The 21326-nt window shown below is 34.8% G+C and overlaps 1 protein-coding gene and 1 long non-coding RNA gene across 2 annotated transcripts in view; one reads left to right on the plus strand and one right to left on the minus strand.

Annotated features, from left to right (window-relative positions):
• LOC118198747 (mutS protein homolog 4-like) overlaps positions 1-21326 on the plus strand; it is an 84790-nt gene that overhangs the window by 47242 nt on the left and 16222 nt on the right. The window contains exons 13-15 of the mRNA XM_085817617.1: positions 3858-3905; positions 5484-5651; positions 5924-5996. Of these exons, the coding sequence (XP_085673743.1) occupies positions 3858-3905; positions 5484-5651; positions 5924-5996 (289 nt within the window). The remainder of the gene's footprint in view (positions 1-3857; positions 3906-5483; positions 5652-5923; positions 5997-21326) is intronic.
• The window catches only part of LOC146997398 (uncharacterized), a 71497-nt gene that overhangs the window by 43864 nt on the left and 6307 nt on the right, over positions 1-21326 (minus strand). The window lies entirely within an intron of this gene.

The raw sequence follows: 21326 nt of genomic DNA on the forward strand, positions 1-21326 counted from the left end.
TCAACGAATGGATTAAGATGTAATGTTTAGGCACCAAATTAATTATTATTTTTTTAAATCAGAGATTGAAACAGTTGTCGTGCATTGTGAAAAAATATTTTTGAAAAAGTTGAAAAATTGTGAAGAATGAATAAATAAATTATAAGATTGTCTATCATAAATTTCTTATTAAACAAATCTGATGTGGATACATATGACTTCCTTGTACAACTTATTAAATTATGCAAAAATATTGCTGCAATTTATTTGAACTTATTTCCTCGAATATTTCATTAGATATATATTTCTTATTCATTCAATTCAGTTCTCATTTCTCTGCAGAAAAACCTAAAACACCAAATATAAGTTAAAAAAAAGTTTAAGAAAATGTTTACAATTAAAATTAGGGTTTCAACGCAAAAATAAGCAATTAAGCCAAGGGGCAGAAAGAGACATTTTTCAATGCACAAAAATTTAAAGTAAACTTTTGGTTCTACTGGGTAAAAAGACACTGAAATTGATGCACCGACTAACTTAATTTATTATACTACAGTGGAACCTCGAGATACGAGCACCTCTGTATACGAGAAATTCGAAATACAAGTAAAGTGTGAGCGAAAAATTTGTCTCTACATACGAGCATTGACCCGAGTAACGAGAACGAACCAGGCTGTTGGTATGCGTGGCGCCATTTCCCAATCCGGCTCGACTCGGGGAATCACCTTGTCAGATCAATCGGTATTCTTTGATCTACGTGTGTTTGAGCGCTTGTGAGTCAATTGTTTCCCCCCGGGGGTTGACTCAGGCGAACGCCTGGGAAGTACTGGCTAGGATCTGTACCTAGGCAGTCTCAACCACGGGGGTAAATAATTTGACTTCACAGGACTAGAACCCGAGTATTGTACTCAGGTTGGTTCAGGCTTGGCAGGGACCGTACTGGTACTGTCGTGTCTGCTCCTCTGGCTGTGGTAGAGCTATAGAGTAGATAATTTTGTGGCCTTCTCGCTGGGGGTTCAGCCCTCAGAGTTCCAGTGACGGGGACTGGCATAGTAAGGCAGGGCACCAATTTGATTTTTCCAATGCTGAGGGAGTGGTGCCCTGAGGCAAAGGTGTCTTAGCGTTTCATCTTTCAACTCGCATTAGCGACATTCTCTAACTTCGTCCTGCTGAGGCTTTGCATAAAGCCGGGCAGGGACTGTGGGGCCTGCGCCGCCACTGAGAGGTCCTACATCACCCGGATATCTAACCTCGCAAGGAATACCAGGTCGAGGGTCCTGGTTATGGAGCACTGAGTCAATTGTTTATTACATTTAACGTGAAAATAATTATTTCACGATGTACTCCAAAAAGCTTCTTGCCTCAGATAAAGCTGGGGAAAAAAAGGGGGGAATCATGGACGTTGAAATTAAGAAAGAAATCATAGATAAACAAGCGTGGTGTAAGAGTGTCGGAATTGGCGAAGGCTTACGTCCTTTCGACATCGACGATTTGCCCTATTCCGAAGAAGCAGGAAGAAATTAAGAAACTTGATGTAACCAAAGGAGTTACCGTTTCTTCCAAGCACCGTCCCAAACTCCTAGAAGATGCTGAGAAGCTGTTGTTGGTGTGAATTAACGCGAAGAAGTTAAAAGGTCGGTGTTGTAAGCTATCACAAAGGTAAACCATGGTTATATTATTTGCCAGTGTTATTTATTAGAAAAATTTATTTTTATATTGATATTTCTGAGGGTGCGGAACGGATTAACAGGATTTCCATTATTTTCAATGGGGAAGTTTGTTCCTAGACACGAGAAATTCGCTATATGAACTCAATACTGAAACGAATTAAACTCATATCTTGAGGTTCCACTGTACTAAGAATTTCAAATGTAAACAATTCGCCGCCACGTTAGGCCAAGTGTGACTTACGTTTTTAAATTATTGATAATTCTGCAACTACTGTATGCTGATTAAAGACATAAAGACTTTAATCAGAACGTAAGAAAAACATGCTTCAATCACTTTTACAACAGAAATTACACAATTTGCCAACACGAATAAAAATACAGAGCTGACTGAGCCGGGTAAGAGAGTGAAGTTGTAACAGCCCTTTTGTAACAGAAAAGGGAGGTGCACAACTAAATGTTACAGCAGTCTCGTATACAAAATTTCAACGTTCTACGGCTAATCGTTTTTGAATTATATGAGATACATACTTACGTCACGGAAAAAATCCCTTCACCCATTTTACAATCGGTTTTGGGAAAAAGAATTAATTATTTTGTCCATATGTAGAAATGTCACCCAAAAAAATTGTTCAGATTAATTCGAGAGCGTCAAAATGGTATTTTTGTCGAAACCTGATACCCGAAATTTTTTCCATTTAAAAACTTCCTTTACTTTGTAATGTTCCAACCTAGAATTTACAGCTAAATCTATGGAACCTCGAGAACTGGTAAGCGAATAATCGCTTAGTTCAGAAAGATAGAAACTTAAACTTAGGGTTAATTACTCTTTATTGCTCATACAGTATTGTTTACAGTGTTGTTCAAGAATACTAAGAAAAATAAAACTTAACTAGATGACTAAAAAGATATAGCCGAAGCTATCAAAATTCTACAGGAGTTGGTCCCTTAGCGCTAACTAAACGGCGAAGCTATCAAGGGCCTAAAAACGGACGAGCGCAGAAATAGCTTAGAGAGAGTACAGCCAAAAGGCGAACGCGCGCTGGTCAGAATTTCTGGCTCTCTAACTCTCTCTCTGTAAGTCAGTGGAACTTCAAATTTAAATACTTGCTCTTCCTTCATTTGCATTTAACCGCGATTCTGAAAACACGTTCTGGCAGGAAATTTGTAAGCTGAAATTAGAAACGACAGGAAAGTGGCTTTAAGTAAAAAATAGCTGTTTAAAACTTAGAATAAACCTTACAATTTCCTACAATGAAGTAAAAATTGATGTTGTTTTTACTTCCTTGTACGAACTAAAGGAAGTATTGTAATTGTGAAAAATTTCGGATATCATAATTTCAACGAAAATATCCATTTCAACTGCTCTCATCGTTCAAGTCATTTGAACGATGTTCTTGCGTGATACCTTTACGAACGGACAGAATAAAGGACTGTTTTTGACAAAAAGGATTGTAAAGTGGATTTAAAACGGATTCAGAACATACTTTTTCCTTTGACGTCTTTCCTTACGTACGTCCGTACGTTTGTACCTCGCGTAACTCAAGAACGAGTAGAAGTAGAGCGTTGAAATTTTGTATATGGGACTGCTATAACATGTAGCTGTGTACCTCCCTTTTTCGTTGCAATCGGCTGCACCAATCATATATATATATATATATATATATATATATTTTGTTAACTGGCTCGATGAGCTTAGATTTTTTTTTATTTTTATGTTTGTAAATTGTGCATATTTTGGTTTAAAAGTGATTGAATTATGTGTTTTTTTAATGTTTCACTGTTATCACTGCTGCTTTCCAAGCATTTTTCTTTTGGCTTTGGTATTTCCCGAAGAAATTTTGCTTTATTCTGATGCTTTTTGATGGTGATTTTTCCATCATTCCACAATAAATAAACTTAACCTTTTTGTACAGAAGGCTGGTTTAATACTCAGGTTAATTCGCCCCTGTTAAGAGGGGATTCTTTGTATTTTTATAGTTGTAAGATGAAAAGATTTTTTTGTCTACAACACATTTAATTTCATTTATTTTAATTTTATTAGTTCGTCCTGAATTCTCAGAAACATTAGCCATCAAAAATGGAAGGCACCCTGTTGTTGAAAAGATTTGCGGAACTACATTTATTCCAAACAATGCCGTAAGTCTTAAAACATATTCGTATAAATATGTTTTTATGAATGCCATTAAGTAACTAAGTTTTTCAATATTGCAGTTTATGTGTGGAGATATGAATTTCATTGTTTTGACTGGAGCAAACATGGTACGTTAAAATTATGTTAAACATTATCTATTTAATTTGTTTACAGTATTGTTTAATTATTATTTTTAAATGATAAATTTTGCAATAAGTGTTATAATTTAATTAAAAATTAAGTATTTAGAATTAGACTAAATTTTCAAATAGCCAAATTTAGGAAATTGTTCAAAATTTTGGTACAGCCGATTTTAATTTACCAAAATAATATTAGGTTAGATGATGATAATTTAATTAAGCAGAGCCCAGTTATTTAAAAAATGTGGACCGACGCTAGTTTAAATAGCTGAAACTAATTTCAAAGAAAAGTCTGAAGTATTTCGGATAAAAAATACGCCTATAAAAACTGTGCCAGTTTATATGATAAATAATCATTTTTAAGTTCCTTTAAATGTCATTGAATGCTTTTTTTTTCTTTAGGATTTAATGCTATAAAAATAAGAAAACACATTTTCCTATTCACTTTTTCTTTTTCTTCTCTCTCTCTCTCTCTCTTTTTTTTTTTTTTTTGTTTGTGTGTTGCATAATTTATTACACATTTGACATTTACAACATTTTTTAGAGTTTCATTTTAAATGGTCAAATTTAAAATTTAAAAGAAACTGATGAAAGAAAACAAAAACAAATAATTTTTCTTATTACCTTTTCTACCTTTTCATTTATTAAGTGTTCTTTCTTTTATGCCTTCTTTACCACTTTTATTCCTTCTTTACCACTCCTCAGCATTATCAGCGTCAAAATAATGTTAATGTATTCTTTCTGATTTAAAATTTCTGATTTTTTTTCTGAAAAAAATAGTGTTTCCATGAAGTTTAAATGAAACAGATGAGAAATGTTATGCGAATTTTTTTTATCCACTGTATAATATTTACGGTAGTGTTTTTACGAATTGCAAGAAAAACAGAGCTTTACGTTTGCAAATACTCACCAAATAACATTACGAATCTTTCCTCGGATAGTCTGAATTTTTTTGTATGTACAAAAAATATTTTAAAATAATATAAAAATCAATAATGAAAGGGGAAACTCATAAAGAAGACAGGAGATCCAAGATAAGATTTATGTTAGAATATTTATGTTTTATTATGTCATGAGTTAAAAAAATATTCGGATCTGAAAGGAACAGACGCAAAGGCTGATCAGTAACTATGATGCTGGTTATGAAATTTCGAAAGTTTTTATGGTATGCAGTGTTATAGAAATTTTGTAATTTTAGAAATCGAAATGAGTAGTTTTAGGTAGTTTATAATAATGGGAGTTTAGTTTATAATAAAGATAATTCCTAATGGAATTTTACAGTGTTATGTACTTGCAAGTTTTTTAATGTATATTTAGCCGTCAGAAAAATGGATGAAGAGCATCATTAGGAAATATGTATTCTTAATCAAATATGTTGAGTCTGAAGAAAAACCTCATCATTCAAAGACAAAATAAAATTGGGATAACTTTGGTTCTGAAATGAATATTGAAAAAATATAGTAGTAATTTTATACTTTATTTATTCATTTCATTTTTAACTGTTTTGCTGTTGATGATTAATATATGAGTTTTTTTTTATCAAAATGTGTTTTTTACTCTCTTTAGAGTGGAAAAAGTACGTATTTGAACCAAATAGCTGTTCTACAAATTATGGCTCAAATGGGTTCTTACGTCCCTGCTGAATTTGCATCCTTTAGGATAGCAGATCAGATTTTATCTCGTTTGGGAACCAATAATGATATAGAAAAGAATTACTCATCTTTCATGCTACAGGTGCTATTTAAATTACTATCTTCTTTATTTTAAATGTGCACTACAATTCATTTGAATTATTGTACAATACTTATATTATTGTTTGAAGCTGTATTGCTGAGCTATCTTAATTTTGAAAAATTTTCTATATGCTGATTTTTTTTCATTTAATATTACAAGTAAACTTTAAAGTTATGATTTGTTGAGAAAAATTGATACTTTAAAGTAAGAAATAAGTGCCCTTTTTCATTGCTATTTCCTTTTTGATCACAATTTTTGTTTATTTTTACTAGATGAAAGAAGTAAATTACATTCTTCAACATGCTACAGAAAAGTCTCTAATAATAATTGACGAACTCTGTAGAGGTAAATCTTAAATTACATTATTGTTTCAAGTGACATTCTAGTTTAATTAGAATATTCTAATTATCGTCTTTTCTTGTGTAATTTAATATGTTGTCATAGTAAAATAGCTAGAAATGGGTAAATGTTCTTATAGCTTTCAGTGTGTCATTTATTGTCATTACAATTTCGTTTATTTCAAAGTATAATTCTGATAAATTGCACAGTTTTTATAAGGAATATTAAGTAAAATAATTTCCATAAAAGCTGAGCGTCAAGACGGATTGGAATTGGGTTCGTTAATTAGAACAGAAAGATTTTTATAAATGTGAAACGGCTGTAGAAAATCCAATTCGCCAACAGAAGCTGTTTTTTGAATAACTTTGGTTGTAGAAAATTGGAAAATGGGATTTTTATGACCAACAGTGTTAGGTAATAGCAGATTTATGTGTTCCTTTTCCTTAACACATGCCTCATGTTCCTTAATGCGAAATTTTAAGGCTCTCATAATCTGACCAATATAAATTAAACCATACTGGGAAGGAATCCCGTATATCCCACAGTAGATCAAATCCAGAATGAGATCCTTAAGTATGGAACTGTGAAATTTTATTGACAGAAGAGAAAACGATCCAAAAATTTAATTTCGATAAAATATATGCAATTTTATACCAAATCAATAGAAAGAAAGGAATGACAACAAAATTCTTATAATCTCCTAAAACGAGAGGGATGTGTCCTTAAACGAGTGGGAGTATTCTTAATGTGTTGAGACGAGAATTTTTAAACGCTTTGTCAGTATTGTTAAATGAAAAGCTTCTGTCAGTAGCAACTGCTTTAAAGTAATTTAGGTTTTAGTCAAGAGCTGATTTGGAGGAGCAAATTTGTAGTGCACAGAAAACGAAGGAATGAAATGAAGCTGATTTCTATTTAGTCGAATGGCATAATTTGCAGTGCGGTGGAAAGGCAAAGAGCTGAAGGTTTATAGTAAACAGTAGAACTGAAGTTGGATAAATTGCGTGTGACCAAGTTGTGTAGGAACGGAAGATAATTGGATATTTCTAGTTCAAAAGTACTTTGAATATCAGGATCAATGGTATTTATTATCAAAAAACTTTATTTAAATCATCTTTATTACCGTCAAACAAGATAAACACATCGGCAACGTAGCGGAACCCCACAAGAGGGTATAAAATTTCAAATAATTTTGATTCCTAATAATGCTTATAGATCACCAGCAAGGACAGGGCAAAGAGGGCTTTCCATGGCTAATTCTGCAGTTTGATTGTAATGCTTATTTTGGGAAACAAAATGTGTTTGTTTAAGACAGAGTTGAGTAAGGGAAATTAACTCATCAATTTTAATAGAGGAGAAATGAAATTCTTGAAGTTTGTGTCTAGGCATTTAAGTGCACCTTCCACTGGACCTCGTTGAATAATGACTTTATATCAAAAGACACTATAAGGAAATTTCTAGGAGAAATGCTTTTTGCTATTTTTATAATCTCTACTGAATGTTTTATAGTGTGGTGTAAGTGTTATTAACTAACCAATTCGAAAATATAGAAATTAAATATTTAGCTAACGAGTGCAAGGCACTGCGTAAATTTGATACAGTGAGGTTGAACGGAATACCACACTTGTGAATTTTGGGTAGAGTATATAATTTGGCACAATTCGCAACAGATGGGATAAGCAATTTTTTTAAAGTGGATCGGATGTATTTGTAAAGATTTAACCACACGTTTGTTTTAAGAGAAGTCCGAAGCTGAAGGGTTTTTAGGGGTCAGATTTATACAGGCCTTTGTTAAGCGACTCTATCGGTGTAAGTGTTTTTGTCCAGTACCGACTATCTGGCCATCATTTTCGGCCTTTGAAATGATAATAGCTGGATTGCAATGAATTTCGCGTAATGCAGTTTATCTCTCTCGCATTTAGATTAGGAGTCAAAGGTTTACGGTTAAATTTCACGTTATCGGCGATAAGATGCCTAATCATTTCTTTCTGTATACCCGAAACTTTACTAAATTTGAAAGCTTTTTTGTTATGAGCTATAATCTTTAGAATCTAAAGTTTGGAGTTTATGGGAATTTAAAATTACATTTTAGAATTTTCTTTTGTTCCTCTGATAAACTAACATTAGAAATATTAACTATTGACTTGGCGTTTACAATAGAAAGATTTAAAAAAAAATAATTAAAGACTGTGAAAAGAGGTTTTGGAATTTAAATGCAAGGGTATTTTTATGACGTTTAATTGCATTCTCAGTTCTAGACTAGGACTTTTGTTCAAAGACAGCGAATTTTAGACATGAATTAGCAAGTTCCAGATGATGCTTATATAATTCAATTTCAATTTTGGATAACTGTCGACGTGTGTCGCTAAGATGGACCTAAGCAAAGCTGGTTTTTGCAATTTAGGATAATTCTTGAAACCCGAGTGGAAAGTTTTCGATTACGTTTAAACTGAATGAAACTGGAGATCGATTTTTTTTACCTTCACACTTTAATAAAAAATTATGAAGATTTAGAAATGTCTGTCCTTTCGGGCGTAATTTTGTGAAACGATAAATGGTTGAAGCATGGTAAAAAATGAAGAATTAAAATCAGAAGTAATGTAACTAATCAATAGTAAAGCCTAAAACATTTAAACAAATTGATACTTAAAGTGAATAAAAATAAAAAATTAGGAACAAGCAAGCATTAAATCAGGTAAGCAAAATCTTAAATAAGAAAAAATTAAAAACACTCTAATGCAAAAAAGGGTAAACAATAAACCAACGAAACTCATGCGGGAAAATTTTAATCCAATAGTGTAAACATACGGAAGGAAGAAATGCTAGTACAAAAACACAGCGTGGAGCACATCACATGGAAAACGTTAGCAAAAAAATAAGCTTGTTTGAGGCTAATCAAATTAGGCTGAGTCTTGCTGCTTTAACTCCTATAAGAATATTATATTATTTAAATAATGTAAGTAAATTCTGAAAGGGAGAAAAAGTGTGTCTAATCATCGAATAATTTTACTTTATTTCTTCGTTCTTTACCCTTGTGCTACAGAGAGCTGTAGCAATGGAGGACTGAATAAGGCCCACTGTACAATAGCTCATTTCTCTTTCACTGTCACCAACAATAGGACATTTCATCACATAATAGTGCCCTATTTTTCACATTAAAACCCAATATATATAAAACACTGTATTTTAAACCAAAGTAACGTATCCATTACGATCTTCAAAGATCATTTCAAACATCTCAGGCTTATCGAAGGACGCAACTTTTAAAATTATATAATATGAACTTGTTCATTTTCCTTTGGAGATTCACTTCCCTGTTTAGAAGTTATGCGAATACAATTACTCGCATTCTAATCACAATGGTCGTCATAATACGCACAGTTGCCATAACCACAGGTTGTTTTTACGAGAATATTCCCATATTTATTTCGTAGTATATTCCAATATTTAATTTTCAAACCTTAATTTCCAAACAGAAGTAATTTTATGCAGTATGTCTAATATCTTGGAAATTAATAACAATGCCTTTATATTGGTACCTTTTTGCCATGTTTCGTAGCGTAGGTAAGGGATAAAAGGGGATTTTACCAACATATATAGGGAGATAAAATATCTAGAATCAAGATTAATAGAGAATGGTAAACTACCTAATTGGAAGGCACAAATTAAAAATAATATTAGGCTGAAACTTAGAAAACAATTATTTTAATCATTCTAACTGTCCTTTGACAGAGATCAAGAAATTAACACAAGATGTGTATACGCGATATAAACCCGCTATTCGTTAATTTGGAAAAGGAAGAGTTTGGATACCTAAAAGTAAATTTGATGCCGATTTATTATTTATTAAAAATTACAGCAAATATAATGATGGAGCAAATTATTTGTTAACAGTTATAGCTCTTAGGTGAACTGCAGCCTAGCGCAGCTATACCAAACAACTCTAACGCTCAAAGTTTAGTACAATAGCAATAATACTCCTTTAAAGCGGCCGCACCCTCAATATTAGTTGCAATAACTCAGTATCATTACATATTGTTATGAAGAAAGTTTCGACACCAAGGTTAAATAGTTTTACTTCTAGGTACCATGTTATATCTGAAATTCCTATATTGTTAAATGTTAAATATGAAACTACTTGCCGTTAAAGGTAGTAATCGTATAGTGAAACGTGTACAGCATTTTTGCGTTGTGAAAAAAATGCATTCCGGGACCGCGCCGTGAGAGGATCGAAAACATAAAACATATACAAGATATAAAGGAAAAGTTCATATTAAATATATAAAGAAAACATACTGTAAGAGGTTCCAGATTAAATATCAGTTTATTCAATTACAACACAATAAGAAAAATCTTAACCTCATCTGAGAGTCTGTTCATTTAAATTCATAAAAAAACTTAAGGTTTGTCTGGTGATTTAAAAGAAAGGAAAGGGAAACAATTTAAGGCCTGAGAGTTAAATTTTAGATTTGACGTTGTTTTTTTTTACTGCTAAGGACGTTTTTGAAAAGCTTGCCTAAAGTTCAAACACACCAAAAAAAATAAAACTTATCTTGAAGGGACATCTTGAAGCGGAGGACTCTTATCTTATCCCGCGTTGATATCGGCCGGGCTCATCTTGACACTGGTTCTAAAAATGTAGACTCCACTTCACTACTGTAGAACAGAAACAGGAGCACTGCTGCCCAGGACGGCTATCCGCTTGGTCCTGAAAGTCCTATGTCAACACGCAGGTAACTCGTTCAAATTTCGCCGGTCAGAAACGTTGTTGCTAGGAAATTACTGCTCGCCTGTTCTTACTCATCCCAAGAGCAAGCTTCACGGGTAACGTCCCAAGTAAGTTCCACCCACCAGTCAGTAAGGGAGAGAATCCAACTCCAATTTTCTTCAAGCCAGTTTTCAAGAGCAACGTCCACAAGTCCAGCAAACCCGAAAGTCAGCGAGTCCAAGAGTCAGTGAGTCCAGAGAAAGTGTGAATCCAACTCGAATTTCCTTCGTCTCCTTCACAAAACGGGCTCCCACTATGGCTTCACTTATCGCCCCCTTAATTATGGCAAAATCTTCGTTTTCAACTCCAGAATGCGGAAATAAGGGTGATCGCGCATGCGCGCCCTTCTTCACTTAGCCAACAACCGGACCCTCAATCGCCAAAAACCTGAATGACTTACATTCAAAGACAAGTAGCAACCTTTGACCTTTCCGTCACGTACTTTCCTCTCTTAAGGTCAACTAACAATGAAAATTCTTTCTCGAACATTCTAAAGCGCGCGAAATCATGACTTGGCGAAAATTGCCTCCCTTTCCCTGCTTCTTTCACAATGAATCAAAGTTTTGTACAAGATTTGCAAATAGAGGAAAATAAATAATATTCATTTAAACTAAATAATATTTCCAGAAGCATCTGTTTTTCCCCAAAATTAAAGCCTTAAAATAAATAATTCATAATCAAATAAAAATTAAGATTTCCATAAATCATAAAATCATTCACATAGTTTTTATAACGCTATCAGATAATTTCTCTACATAACATTCCTTTCCCCTAAGGAATTAAATTTTGGTTTACCAAAATTTAGCAGACAGACACTTCTTGAAATACCATGACTCATACTGTGCAATGAGGCTAAAGGATAACATAATGTAACAATATTTCACACGACTACTTGGTACAGTGACATTACTGACACATTAAATTTAAAGTCCAAAATGTGCAAGTAAAACAACAAGATTAATCAAAGCAATTACTAATTAAATACTCAAGGAAGATCATCAAAAATAATTAATCAAAAACATCAATTAAATCACTTAATTAATTACATAGAAATATTCAGAACACATACAAAAATAAAAATAAAAATAAGGCGCTAATCACAAACAAAATATGTCTAAGATCAATCAATAATGACAAAAAGAATTTCTCTTTTTTTTTTCCAGTTCATTGCATCACATTAGTGTTGCAGTCTCTGTGTGGCCACATTTCTGAACGTTTATTTATCTATTCATTCCTTTTCTGTCCATTAATGTAAACAATTTCACCTGAGGTCGAACACATTCTACTATTGTGACAATTTCTGCTGAGCACAATCATGGAGTACATTAAATGAGTACGGAGTTGTCAATGCAAGCGAGGGAAAACCCTGTCGTTAGAAATCATTGTGTTAACAACTCCCCCCTGCAGCCTTCAACGCGAGAAAATGAAAGCAACCCAACCCCGGAATGTGAACTCAGCACCATAATACTCCTTAGTAGAGGAACTTGACCTTAAAAGAAACCAGATTTCACCCTCCTACGTCTCACCTTCGACCAAGGAAGAACAATCACTCTTTCAAAGTTGAAGAAGACTTTATCTTTCAATTTTTCCCTTACGATAGATAAGCCACTGAATGTGTTCGAATACACACACCTGAAAAAAGAAATAATCTAATCCAATTGTTCACACCAAAAAAAAAAAAAATGAAATAAATAAAAATAAGATAAGTAACGCGCCGCAGATACATAAAATAAATTCCTGAGAAAATAAACACACTAATAATTCAAACAATTCCAAATAAAATATGTCACATGAACGTATTCAAATAAGGAGTAAAGACCCCTAAGTACTACGAAAATGAATAACTTCCAGGAATGAATCCCAAACAATCACGTCTAAGAACAGAAGCGGCCTGATCAGGGCCAAGCATTAGAAAAGAAAGGAACGTTACAACACAAGGAACCTCGGAACCAGCCGAAAATACCCCACACAAAGATCAGAAAGAAGGAAAACGTGATTGTCCAAAAATTCAATTCAACCAAAATCAATTCCGAAAATAGCATAACGAATACGCTGTGCAAATACCAATTAGAATTTTATCCAAGACACACAAAAATAATAGTAATAATACTAATGCATATACAAAATAACGTTTGGCCAAACTGAAAAAGTCAAACTATATACAACAAATATATATATATATATATATATATATGTATATATTTCGCTAAAGTCTGATTTACTGAGTCCAAAAATAAATGTTTGCAAAGCCCTACATTAGTAAGCAACAAAACCCTGCGAATCCCTACGTCTCAGGTTATAAGGAATATCAGCACATTGATTATGAATTCTCTCTGGAGCATCAGAGTTGCACGCCTGCAATGAAGGAAAGTTTATACGTTCAGGTACCTTTGTCAATCTATCCACATGTACTACCTGCGACTGCTGTGGGCTCGTAACTGACTCAATTTTAAAATTCACTTTGGTGACCTGTTCGACCACTCTAAATGGACCCTTATTAAACTTCGCAAATTTCTTAGTCAATCCAGGCCGCAACACAGGAGTATAAAGATACACCATATCCCCTATTTTAATATTTTTTGAAAAAACAACCTTGTCTCTAATCTTTTCCTGTCTTTCAGCCGCTTCCGTTAAGTTTTTATTTACTAAAGAGAAAACCCTGCGGAGTCTTAAAATTAAATCCCTTGAATAAGTATCTGTGTCACGATAAGTCTTAAAGTCTGTTTGTGTCAACAAATCAATAGGTAAATTTAAATCTCTTCCATAAAGAAAAAATGCTGGGCAGTCCAGTAATGCGCCATGCCGTCCAGTTCTGTGCGCTAAAAGTGCGAAAGGCAAATGTCTGTCCCAATCTTCCTGCGTCTCACTCACAAGGTGGCTGAGAGAATTTATTAGAGTAGCATTTAAGCGTTCAACGACTCCGTCAGACTGCGGGTGGTAACTGGTGGTGGTGTGCTTAGTGATGCCTAATTTCTGATATACTTCTTTTATTGCATGTGAAATAAAATTCGAGCCCCTGTCAGTAACTACATGTAAAGGCACACCGTGAGCCGAAATAAAAAGTTCCAGTTTTTCTATGATAGATTCAGAAGTAAAGTCTTTCAAAGGATAAGCCTCGGGCCACCTCGTAAAATAATCAGTGATAACTAAGATGTATTTATTTCCCTGTAAAGTAATGGGTAAGGGATTAACAATGTCCATGGCTATTCTTTCTATCGGACGGGAAGCCACAGGCATTCTCAGAAGAGGAGCCTTGTGAGAAGGCCGGTGACCCCTCCTTCCGATACAGGAATGACAAGATTTTACATAATTATGAATGTCCCTATACATGCCTTTCCAATAAAAGGATTTTTGAATACGTTGCAGTGTGCGATGGAACCCGGAATGTGCCGCCACCGGCGAATCGTGGTGCTCTTGCAGAATACGTGAAACTAAAGATCGTGGAACAACCAACCTGTGCAGTTTTTGCCAACGGGTACGTTGCTTAGCATATTCACAATATAAAATGCCATTACGCATAAAAAATTTCAAAAAACGAGGACTAGGAGTCAAATTTTTTTTATATCTGAAATAATCTGCTTACAATGCATATCTGAACCCTGCTCTTCTTTGAACGTCTGTAATAAGTCTGGACTGACAGAATTTTGAACAAGGTGCGTTACATTTACTGCTCTAGACAAGAAATCAGCTGTTACGTTCAATTTCCCTGGTTTATGTATTATTGTATAGTCAAATTGGGACAAGCTCATAATCCACCTAGCTATCCGAGAAGTGGGATCCTTCAATTTTAGCACGTGGGACAGCGACGCCTGATCTGAATAAATTGTGAACCTTTTTCCTAAAAGGTACTGGCGAAAAAAGGCAGTAGCCCAAACTACTGCTAAAACTTCCCTTTCAACTGTACTGTATCTGGTCTCCGGATCTTTTAACTTCCGGCTTGCGTAACAAATTGGATGCAAGAACCCAGTATCATCCTCCTGACAAAGAACAGCTCCTAAGGCTAAATTGGAAGCGTCCGTACAAAGCGAAAACGGTTTGGAAAAATTGGGTAGAGTTAAAATAGGTTCCTTTAAAAGTTCATTTTTAAGAGTGTCAAAGGAATTTTGAGCTTCATTGGTCCATTTAAATATAACTTTGTCTTTTGTTAGCTGTGTAAGAGGAAGAGCCTTCTGTGCGAAATTAGGTATAAATCTTCTATAAAACCCTACAAGCCCGAGAAACCTTCTAACTTCTTTTCTATTCCGAGGAGGAACAAATGCTTGTACAACTTTTAAATTTCTGTCATCTGGTTGTAAGATACCTTTTGATACCTTAAAGCCTAGATAAGTTATTTGGCTTTTGAGAAAATGACACTTGGACGGTTTCAACTTAAGATTATGATTTCTGAGTCTGTCAAAAACTATTTTAAGCTTTTCAAGGTGTTCGTCAAAAGTACTCGAAGCTATCACAATGTCATCTATGTATATGCCTATTTTTAACGGGGACAGATTGGCTAAGACAACAGACATGAGCCTTTGAAAGGAACTGGGTGCATTGCGCATTCCGAAAGGTGTCCGAAGCCATTCGTAATGCCCGGAAGGGGTCGAAAAACCACTTTTAAATGTGTCATCCGGGTGGATCTTCATTTGGAAAAATCCCGAAGTTAAGTCCAACGTTGAAAACAAATTCGCATCACCCAATTGTTCCACAAGCTCGAGCATATTAGGAAGAGGAAATGAATCTTCAACAGTTTTTTCATTAAGTTTCCGAAAATCCGTCACTAATCTATACGTATTATCAGCTTTCTTTACAAAAAGAACCGGCGCACTATATGGACTATCGCTTTCTTGAATAATATTGGAATCCAATAATTCTGTTATTTGCCTATCTAATTCCTCGCGAAGATGAAAAGGCACTTTGTATGGCTTTTGTCGAACCGGAATACTATCCTTAAGGTTAATATTGTGTAGAATTGTATCGCACCCCGTTAGCTGAGTTACAGAAGAAGCGAAAATGTCATTGTAATGGCTTAAAAGCTTAGTCAGGTGCTGCTGCTGATCCGGTGACAAGTGAGAAAGGTCAAATTCTCCCCCCCACGACTCAAAATCCTCTCCTTTCTCCATGGTCGTCGTGTTATTCACGCAAGCAGTTTCTATTGAAGACACAGTAACGGGAAGAATAGATGCTAACTTAGTTCTTTTGTTAATATGAATAGTCTGTGGAGTAAAATTTGCTATCTTAACGTTAAAAGTCTTAGAATCATTATTTAAATTAACTGATCTTGCCACAGAGAATTTACTATGAGAGTTTTTATCAATCGGCTCTAATAGGACTGTGTCATGCGAATCATTAAACGTAGGAGCAATTACCTTTACTATATTCTCAGAAAACGGCAAAAGTTTATGTTTACGAACTGCATAGCAATAATCCAAGGAATCTATCGGTCTCGGAAAGAGACAATTTGAACTGTCACACCAACGTAAAGCAAAATTTCGCCCAAGTAATTGTTTAGTGCTAAAATCCAGCATGAGTGCATTATCAAGTAAAAACTGTGTTCCTAAAATGGCACCATAGTGCAAAGAAAAATCCTTGTCCTTAATGAGAAAATCAACAGGAAAAATCCTGCCTTGCAATACTACGGGAAGTGAAACTTTTCGTGTGATTAGAACATTCTGATTAGAAATTCCTTTTAAATAAAGTTTACAAGGAGAAAATGAAACTTTATCCCCTAACCCTGCAATAATTTTTTCCTCTATAATATTAACCGTTGCCCCCGAATCTATCAAAAATTTAATTTCTGTCTGTAATATAGAACCCTCTACTATTGGTAATGAATACTCTCCTGTAGTGACTACAAAGACGGATGGCACCTCCAAAAGGGCATTCGAGGAAGAAATGGAAGCGTGTTTGTTTCTCCCCACCCTTTTCTAGTTTAAATTAAATGTCTGAGCTTGGTGATTCAATTTGCTACCAGTTGCACCTCGATCCTGAGATGCTACCGTCAAATGTTCGGGTGCCATATGAGAATTAAGTGTATTCGCCGTTCCTGCCTCTCTTTGTCGAAATCTGTGATCTGATCTACCCTGCTCGTTATTAGACCTGCCATTTACATAACAATTTCTGCTTATGTGTCCTACCCGGTTACAACGGAAACATCTAGGCTGTAAGGATCTCGACCGAGGATTATGCACCATCAAAGATTGCATTTGGCTCTGCAAAGTATTCATCATCTGTGTCAACTGGGTTAAGTTCTGTTGTTGCAATCGAATAGCCTCTACAAGCTCTACATTATCACCCGAAACACAAAGAGTGTCCTTGGAATTTACCGTACCCGTAGTATGGACCGCCTTAACTTCCGCTGACTGAAAATCTGCCTCAGCATGGTTTTTTATCCACATCTCTTCCTCCAAAACTGCGTGGTTTTTCGCTGCTACAAATGATTTATGATTATGGGGCAAAAGCAGACGTCTAAGGTGCAAATGCAATCCTTCTAGAAAAACAGATAATAGCAATTCCTGTCTCTGAGTCTCTGCTGCCGGATCGCCCATCCTTTCTACTGGCACTGTTTTATAAGATAAAGCCTCGATACGCGCAGCGAATTGTCTGACTGACTCCCGCGGCTTTTGAAATGCCTGTATAAGGGAGCGAATATGGGAATGTAGACTTTGAACTGTTGTAAACCTGTCCTTCAAGGCACCTACCAGGTAGGAAAAATCAGCTTCGCTCCTCAAACGCGGATTATTCCTAACAAATTCCGCGGCTTCCCCCCCAAGTTTAACCCGAATTACCGTAACTTTATCTGACTCCGTCCATCCTACATGTGATGCTATCAGTTCGAGTCTATCTAAAAAATCAGCTAGGCTAATGCTATTTTCTCCTTCCGTAAAAATAGGAACTGACTCCAGTGGGTCCAAGCCAAAAACTGAAGTACCCTTTACGCCCGGGGCTGTCTCTTCCAACATCTCTACTGATGGGTCAGGCTGTCTAGTAGAACGGCGCGTTTTCTTCGACATATCGCCCTCTAATAGTTTTGAATCATTCAAAAAGTTTCCAAATTGTCAAGCTAATTTAATCAGCTGCCAGTTACGCGCAAAACTTAAAAGAACCTCCACTCATTGACAACTCCGGTACTTTTACAGAAAACATAAGTATCGATCATTACATCTAAAACATACTGAGTATTTCGAAAGCCTCAAAATTTGAAATTCACAAGCCTTCTTAAAACCTAATACTTTTGTACTAGTAAACAACCTAACAGGCACAGTATGAAATCATTGAATCACACGTACTAAAACACTATCTTTTTGGTTAATATTATACCAAAACAGTTTAACTAATCTTAAATTCAAGTCTTAAATTAAATTAGAGAATTAATATCCTGCAGTAACCAGTAAGCAAACATAATTCAAAGCAAAACCTTAATTAGTCCTCACACATAAAATTTAACACTTTCATAAAACAGTAAGTTATACAAAGTAAATAAATTCAAAAAATAAGTTACTGATTCGATCCTTCACTAAGCATCCTGGTCACGGCACCAATGTTATGAAGAAATGTTTCGACACCAAGGTTAAATAGTTTTACTTCTAGGTACCATGTTATATCTGAAATTCCTATATTGTTAAATGTTAAATATGAAACTACTTGCCGTTAAAGGTAGTAATCGTATAGTGAAACGTGTACAGCATTTTTGCGTTGTGAAAAAAATGCATTCCGGGACCGCGCCGTGAGAGGATCGAAAACATAAAACATATACAAGATATAAAGGAAAAGTTCATATTAAATATATAAAGAAAACATACTGTAAGAGGTTCCAGATTAAATATCAGTTTATTCAATTACAACACAATAAGAAAAATCTTAACCTCATCTGAGAGTCTGTTCATTTAAATTCATAAAAAAACTTAAGGTTTGTCTGGTGATTTAAAAGAAAGGAAAGGGAAACAATTTAAGGCCTGAGAGTTAAATTTTAGATTTGACGTTGTTTTTTTTTACTGCTAAGGACGTTTTTGAAAAGCTTGCCTAAAGTTCAAACACACCAAAAAAAATAAAACTTATCTTGAAGGGACATCTTGAAGCGGAGGACTCTTATCTTATCCCGCGTTGATATCGGCCGGGCTCATCTTGACACTGGTTCTAAAAATGTAGACTCCACTTCACTACTGTAGAACAGAAACAGGAGCACTGCTGCCCAGGACGGCTATCCGCTTGGTCCTGAAAGTCCTATGTCAACACGCAGGTAACTCGTTCAAATTTCGCCGGTCAGAAACGTTGTTGCTAGGAAATTACTGCTCGCCTGTTCTTACTCATCCCAAGAGCAAGCTTCACGGGTAACGTCCCAAGTAAGTTCCACCCACCAGTCAGTAAGGGAGAGAATCCAACTCCAATTTTCTTCAAGCCAGTTTTCAAGAGCAACGTCCACAAGTCCAGCAAACCCGAAAGTCAGCGAGTCCAAGAGTCAGTGAGTCCAGAGAAAGTATGAATCCAACTCGAATTTCCTTCGTCTCCTTCACAAAACGGGCTCCCACTATGGCTTCACTTATCGCCCCCTTAATTATGGCAAAATCTTCGTTTTCAACTCCAGAATGCGGAAATAAGGGTGATCGCGCATGCGCGCCCTTCTTCACTTAGCCAACAACCGGACCCTCAATCGCCAAAAACCTGAATGACTTACATTGAAAGACAAGTAGCAACCTTTGACCTTTCCGTCACGTACTTTCCTCTCTTAAGGTCAACTAACAATGAAAATTCTTTCTCGAACATTCTAAAGCGCGCGAAATCATGACTTGGCGAAAATTGCCTCCCTTTCCCTGCTTCTTTCACAATGAATCAAAGTTTTGTACAAGATTTGCAAATAGAGGAAAATAAATAATATTCATTTAAACTAAATAATATTTCCAGAAGCATCTGTTTTTCCCCAAAATTAAAGCCTTAAAATAAATAATTCATAATCAAATAAAAATTAAGATTTCCATAAATCATAAAATCATTCACATAGTTTTTATAACGCTATCAGATAATTTCTCTACATAACAATATATCTCTGGAACAGAACTGTAAATATATACTGTATAATGTTTCGCACATTTACTTGAATTTAGTATTTTTATGTATCTAATGTTAGTCAGTATTATTGGGTACATATGGGCGCACATCGAATAATTAAAGGTCATGTAAATAGCAAGTAAATAATGTATGAAAACAAACAGTGAGTGTATTAGTTTATACAATGAATGGTACTCACCAGAGCCTTGTATATTTATGTGGTGAACCTGGTGTATATGTATTATGAACCTTGTGTATTAGGTTCTGTATTTTGTAAATCTTCATTAGTCACAATAATTACGCTGTCCATTTTCACGCTAAGGTTTTCCATCTGGCAGGATGATGATACATTGGAAGACATTTACTTAACTTTCACGTCGGTGGTCATCCGATGGCGGACATATATAGATGTTTTTAATATATATGATTAGGGTTTTCCTATAAAAAATAACAACTGAAGAAGTTATAACGTTACGCGCCTACAACTTGCACGCAACCAAGGGTGACTGTGAAAGCTTGTATAAACCACAGAGTCTTGTAAAGAGTTTAAGTCCCTTTTTATTCAACGTAATGAATTACAATTGCGTTCTCTTGACGCTTACAAACGGTGCCAACTCGGCAGTCAAAATAAAAATAAGAACCTGAAAAGAAAGTAAAGACAATATTCTAACTACGAGGCTCTCTAAAATAACTAACTCACCGCGTTTTACAAAAGCCGCAGCTAATTCAGCAGACTTGAAGCTCACTGGAACAATTGCAACTACTTCCCGCCAAGCACATAGGCCGCAACGCGGGGTTCTTCAATTCTCGATTTCTACCTCCGCGCTCGCTAAGTAAGAATAACTCTCACCGAACTCGTTTCCTTCTATTTAAATCATAATACTTCCGCTGATAATTTGAATGCTTGCGCGTTCTACTCAAATTTACATATTCTGGCATTGGCAGTTCCAGGGGAAAGTAAGGCTTGACAGGAAAGATAGTTTAAACTTAAAATGAATGTTAGTTAAAATAAATATAAACCCTACAAAGTAGTGCAAGGTTTTAAACAAGTTTTTAAAGAAAGAATACCAAAATTTATATTGATGGATGAAGGTACTGAATTTACAGAGAAAGCTGCATAAAAGTTTTTTAAAGATTATAATATTAAATGGTTTATAACTAAAAACAAAGAAACCAAATCTGATATAGCAGAGAGATTTAATAGGTTTATTAAAGAAAAAAATATAAAATATATGTACTCTAACAATACTAAAAGATATACTGATGTTTTACCTAAATCGGTTAACATTATAACAATTCCTATCCTAAATCTGTAAAAATGACGCTTAGTAAACCCCTAGTAGAGGCTAGTAAACGCAAAACCGAAATGAAAGTTTATAACAATTTATATTTAGATAAATCAAAGAAGGAGAAACCAAATGTAATGTAGGAGATCATGTTAGATTATCCGGTAAAAGAACTGTAAAATAACCAACCTTTAAGGAAGAGTATTGTATCAAAACTTTATAGAAACAAAATTATCTAAGTAGATATAGAGCTATAGAGTA

Source organism: Stegodyphus dumicola, chromosome 5 (genome assembly GCF_044657685.1).
Source record: "Stegodyphus dumicola isolate Sdum_Otavi_A_Nest chromosome 5, ASM4465768v1".
NCBI classification, from domain to species: Eukaryota; Metazoa; Arthropoda; class Arachnida; order Araneae; family Eresidae; genus Stegodyphus; species Stegodyphus dumicola.